Source organism: Aplysia californica, unplaced genomic scaffold, assembly GCF_000002075.1.
Source record: "Aplysia californica isolate F4 #8 unplaced genomic scaffold, AplCal3.0 scaffold00512, whole genome shotgun sequence".
Taxonomy (NCBI): domain Eukaryota; kingdom Metazoa; phylum Mollusca; class Gastropoda; order Aplysiida; family Aplysiidae; genus Aplysia; species Aplysia californica.
In genome coordinates, this window is record NW_004797782.1 from 37279 (window position 1) to 43563 (window position 6285).

Below are 6285 nucleotides of genomic sequence, written 5' to 3' on the forward strand. Positions count from 1 at the left end.
ATTTTCTCCTTGCAAGGCCGTGCTCACTCATTTTTCTTATTTCAAGAATGATGGCTGAGTTTGTCCATACAGTCACCAAGTCATGTGTTATTGGGGAGGGAAGGAGGGAGAGAGAAACAGAGAAACAGAGGGAGAGAGAGGGTGAGAGAGGGAAAGAGAGGGAGAGAGAAAGAGAGAGAGAGAGAGAGAGAGAGAGAGAGAGAGAGAGAGAGAGAGAGAGAGAAAGAGAGAGTGAGAGAGATTGAGAAAGAGAGAGTGAGAGAGAGAGAGAGAGAGAGAGAGAGAGAGAGAGAGAGAGAGAGAGAAAGAGAGAGAGAAAGAGAGAGTGAGAGAGAGAAAGAGAGATCACAAGATAAAGAAAAACGAGAAGGATATAAAAAAACCATTATCCACCACTGACTCCATGCAAAAACCCCATAGTCCCAAAGTACCCATTATAGACACTTTCTCAGGAACATTCCTCTTTAGTCCACACGAACAAACAAAATCACGACAAATGTACACACAGGGGCAAGGCAGGTGCTACACGCAGTCGGCTGACAACAAACAAAAAAATCTCAGCCATGTTACAGTGCAAGGACACAACCCCGAATAATACAGTCTAGCATGCACATCATAAAAAAATGCATGGAACAAACAGATTTTCCAGGTCCTAATTATTTTTTCTAATACAGGCCTATCGCTTGTCTTCAAAACACACTTCACTTGCATGTGGGGAGTCTTTCGTTGGATGAAGATATGTGTACAAGTATTGTAGCCACGTGCATCAGCGTGCTTCCTTCAATAACAGAGATTAAAAACTACATAATACTATGCCAGCATTCTGCGAAGCAAGGTCTACAGGAAGTAGTAGAAGAGAGTGGACTGTGTCGGAGCAAACAAAAAAAAGCGGAAGAGCTTCTTGGTCGAGGAAAAGCAACTGTTCCAAGCAGAGGTGAATAAAAAATCATTAAAAAGCCAAACCTGCTAAATGTTTGGGATTTTGATCTTTCCAACTCAACTCTAACAAGATCACAAGAATAATATGTGGCAAGTACCACGGTGGGATGAGTGGACCAATCAAAAACAAGGCTGGCAAGCTGCTGACAATCGAGAAGGAACAGGAAGCACGCTGGACAGAACACTTCAGGGAAGTCCTAAACCAACTTCCACCTGAGGACACCCCAGACATACAGGAAGCTACCTTGGATCTGGATATCAGCTCTGACCCACCACAGAAACACGAGATTGTAAAAGCTGTTAAGAGCCTGAAATCAAGAAAATCTCCAGGAATGGACAACCTGAATGCTGAGTTGTTTTAAGTAGACCCAGAACTGACTGCCACCATTCTTCAGCCACTATTCAAAACCATATGGGAGGGAGAGCAGATTTCGGAGGACAGGAGTACTGGAGTCATTGTTAAAGTACCAAAGAAAGGAGCTCTTAGAGACTGCAACAACTGGAGAGGTATCACGTTGCTATCAGTTCCCAGCAAGATCCTGGCCAAGATTATTATTAATCGGATGTCGGATGCCGTGGACAGCTGCTTAAGAAAAGAACAGGCAGGATTCCGCAAAGAAAGAAGATGCACAGATCAGATATTTGCCCTCCGCAACATAATAGAACAGTGCACGGAATTGCAGGGAAAATTTTATGTCAACTTCGTTGATTTTGAAAAAGCATTCGACAGTGTACATAGAGAAAGTCTTTGGTACATTCTACGATCTTATGGAATCCCTTGCAAGATAGTGGAGGTCATCAACAGCTTCTACCAAAACTTCAAGTGCGTTGTTGGAAACAGTACCACTGCTTTTGAGATAAAGACAGGAGTTAGACAAGGATGCAACATGTCAGCAATTCTGTTCAACCTGGCCATTGACTGGGTCATGAAGAAAACAACAGAGGATACATCAAGAGGCATAAGGTGGACTCTCTTCTCCACCCTCGAGGATCTTGACTTTGTTGACGACCTTGCACTACTCTCCCATACCAACCAGCACATACAGGATAAAACAAACCGACTCCACAGATTGGGTTAAGAATAAGCCAGAAGAAGACAGAAATGATGACACTGAATGTAGGCTCCCCAACACTGATTAGGGTGAACAACACAGACCTGCCTATAACAGACACATTTACCTACCTAGGCAGCATAATCAAAACTGACGGCGGCACAAAGAAAGACAACATGAACAGACTCGGCAAGGCAAGATCTGTACACAGAAGCATGATCAACATCTGGAAGTCAGGACAGTTCAGTATACAAACCAAGTTAAAGCTGTATAACAGCTGTGTACTATCCACACTCCTATATGGAGCTGAACGCTGGAGGATGACTGATCATGACTGTGCCAAGCTATCTTCCTTTCATGCAACCAGCTTACGCCAAATCCTCAGAATCTTCTGGCCCGACAAGATTTCCAATGCAGATCTGTTACGAAAATGTAGGCAAGAGGACATGACCACCACAATATAAAGGAGAAGAGGGAAATGGATTGGACATGTTCTGAGAAGAGAACCCGACTCTATTGTGAAGACTGCCCTCCACTGGACACCCGAAGGACGTCGCAAAAGAGGCAGACCCAAAGTGACCTGGAGACGCACAGTAGAGTCTGAAATGAAGTCCTGGAATCATTCGTGGGGAACGCTGACCAAGATGGCCCAAAACAGACATAGCTGGAGATCCTTTGTTGGTGTCCTAAATGCCAGATGGCGTAATGGGTAGTAAGTAAGTAAGAAATTCAACTCTATCAACTTTCCATTAAAAACAAGGGGGGGAGAATGAGAAAAGCTCTGAAGCTGAGAGAAAACAGGCATAAATCAATGTGATAAAAGTAGTGTTTCGCGGGTTCCAACAGGCTCGGATTAGGGGGCATAGTTTATGTTAAGTTTTGACCCAAGTGTCCAACTGTTTATTTCCCTTGATATAACATTAACATTTTACCTCCTGGGGGTGGGGGGGGGGGGGGGTGGTAAAAGCCACTGTGCCGGGCCCTCTTTTGGGACCAATTGACACATTCCTCACTAAACTGGTCATTAAATCAAACTAGGAAATCTACTTTGATAGTTCTCCATCTAATTATCCCTATCCGTACGCCCTGGTGGTCATTTTGTACTCCCAGGGCTGTGATCTTCTTATTTAAGAATACTTCTAGTGCGAAGATCTCTTTGAAACTTTCAGTATTTCTCAAAAATCATTTTGACAGACTGCTATGCAAAGCGTACAGATCGGATTAACAAATAAATTTCCTCTTTGGAAAGTGGTGGCACAGAGTTCCCCACGTCATATGAATACGATAGTAAAACACAATGTACGGATATGATTAACTCATTCGCTACGCCGAGCCATGGGGGACGGCGCGGCAAAACCGATCTTCAATTTTAGCTTAGATTCTATTCCAATCTACATATCCATGTTAAAATAAAGGTCATAATATAATGTTGACTTCCGGGTGAAGCGTTTCCACCGAAAATCGGAAGTTTTGGTTCAGTTTTGAAACATGATTTCGAAGTTTATGCAACTTTGTTTTATTGCGATGTTCAAATTACAGCCCAGACACCAGTCTTACTACTTTTACACAACAAAATATATCATTATTTAGTACACTAAAGAAATGTAGGACTCTTCTTTAGAATATTGATACAATTGGGCTCATATTGCCTTTGCTCTGTTTTTGAGAAATCAATATTTTTCAGATCTAGATCTAGATCTAAATTGTCAAATTATTTTTTTCTCCCCAAAAATCACTATTTTTGGGTGAAATTACACAAAAAGTACCACTCAAGACATGTGTAAGTTTATTCCAAATACAATTCTGAATAATTCCATACAATACGAGTGGTTTTTTCCTGTTTGTGAATACATTTTGTCCTTTTTTCAAGATTATAAAATGTCTGTATTTTTTTTCTTTCAATATCGGATGTCATGATCCAAATGTGCAAATTTTATGGAATATATATATATATATAACTGCAAATTTTTCATTATTTTCCAGTTCTATATTCATTTATGGTTATTTTGATGTATCTTTCGACTAGGTGCAAACATATTTTTTGAGTTTCATAGAAGATTTTTTATTTTTTATTTTCAAATTTTATCCGCTTCCAAGAAAAATTGAGTTGCATAATCGTCTCTTACAGGAACCAAAGGTGAAAAATACACAAATAAACATTACAGATGTATTCTACAAATCATACTGAAAATTTCAGTGTATAATATGTTAATATTTATTTGAATTTGTGGCCCCTTTGAACTGCGCACTAGTCATCATCTCATTTTGCCTTCCCGTAAAAAAATTCGTCCACAAGCCGAAAATAATGCGTAGCAAATAAGTTAATGAACTCCTGGTAAGAGCGGAAAACTAATTTGACATTGAAGTCATCGTAAAGAAATTTGCCTCAGCCATTGTCAGCGACTCACTGGCACAGTGGTTTCGACCAAGAGCAGCTCCTGGGAGCAGCTTGCCGGAGATAAGGATTAAATTCATACATCAGAAAAAAGATTTCCCTGTCCCGATGATTTTGCTACGTGCGTGCTAGAGAGTATATGCATAAAATAAAAGAGAGCAAAAACCCCCCAAAAAAGTTTCAATTTACATCATGGCTTCATCATAATCCACAGGAGTACCTTCAACAAGCCATTTGCAACAAAACCAAACCAAGAGTTTCAAAATAGAGATTCTGACCTCACAAAACAGTTTCTTATATTCTGATCATATAAGAGCATATTATCTTAAAAGAAAATCATCGACAGATGAAAATTTGTTCTTAACGTAAAGAGAAACACATTAACACAATGATGGTCACATAGTGCAAGGAAGAAGCAAGACAGATAGACAGAAACAACAGAGGGAAAGAAAAGGAATGGGACATACCAGTGGTGCCCTCCAATCACCTGCTTTGTATAATATAAATAATATAGAGGAATGGGCATTAACGTTTTAAAAAGATGAAGAATTATGTCTGTAAAAATGGAAAAAATAATAACCAAAATCTCAGAGGTTCCCAGAGAGAGAATTCAGGAGTATGTAGCTTTTTTGTTAAACACATAATGATCTAACTATGAGTACTGCGCCTGCCCATTTTTATATTCTGAGTGGCCCAGAGTGCTTTTCAATTGCCTTGTTCTGTCTTGTTTCAAAGTTCTAATTCTGCATTTTCTTTTGTTCGCAATTTTAAGCTGTCTCTGACAAACATTGTTTTGTTCACAAGTGCCCAAATATCAGAAAAGATCAATATAATATGTACATATATTGCTTTGCATTCAGTTGGGGAAAAATTAGGAGTCCTTTTAACCATGCAGCGATGTACACAGAAGCCATGACCCTGACCTTCTTTAAGGGCTCCAGTTGTATGGCACGAAGTTTCATTTTAATGACCAAGAAAAAAATTGTGAGAAAATGTTTCTCGACAAAGTTTTTCCTCCAACAAGTCGATTATAAACCGATTTGTGTACTGTGTTGTTCCTTAAAGTACAGCTATTGTAACTTCAGTTCTAGAAATAGGAAAAAAATTACAGTGGCAGACAAACGGTTAGTCTGTTCATGTCCTCCACTGTCCGAGGTCCAAAATCCATAATCATTTGATTATACCTGCTTTAACAACCACCTGTCCAAGACAACCAGCTGTTGGCAAAGCTGTTTTTGACAGACTGGGTGAAAAGATTTTTTTAAGTCGTAACAAGTTTAAAATTTAGTTCCATCAGAAAACACACATTTAACCAGTTCTTAATACTTAATATTGCAACATGTACTTCACCAAAGGTTAAAAATGTGCTAAAAAATAGTGTTTTTCTCTAAACTTTGTTTTTACCCCACTGGATTATAAAATATGCATATTTTTTATACAACTAAAAATATTTGAAAAATTTAAAAATTGGTTTGTGGCCACCTTAAATCCTTCTTTACATCATCTACTACAACTCGAATTTCCAAGAATTTCCAAACTGAAATTCTTCGAGGAAAAAATCAACACTACCTGAGCACACTCTACCCTAAGCATAATATCTACTTTGTAATGATGCTCAGCAGGGTGTCCAGATTTTCCTCCGTGACTATCACGAAGCGCTCGTCCTTGGGGCTAAACATGTAGACGTATCCCGATTGGACATCGAACCAAAGCGCGTTGACAGTGAGCTCCCCTGACTGAATGAGCGAGTGCAGGAAAGGGTAGCTGGAGACGTGGCTGGCCTGCTGCAGACAGTGAAGCTGGATGCAGAGAGAAAGAGGAGAGGGGGAGGGGAGGAAACTTGGTCAGGTTTAAGATCATCACCATAACCCCATCTTATAATATATTAATAGTTTAACA

At 39.7% G+C, this 6285-nt stretch overlaps 1 protein-coding gene across 2 annotated transcripts in view; it reads right to left on the reverse strand.

The window, feature by feature from the left end:
• Positions 1 to 5134: 5134 nt before the first annotated feature.
• Positions 5135 to 6285, reverse strand: part of LOC101846681 (beta carbonic anhydrase 1) — a 27943-nt gene continuing 26792 nt past the window's right edge. For both annotated transcript variants that reach the window (XM_035971813.1, XM_005106085.3), the window contains exon 5: positions 5135 to 6185. In XM_035971813.1, the coding sequence (XP_035827706.1) occupies positions 5985 to 6185 (201 nt within the window). In that variant the 3' untranslated portion in view covers positions 5135 to 5984. The remainder of the gene's footprint in view (positions 6186 to 6285) is intronic.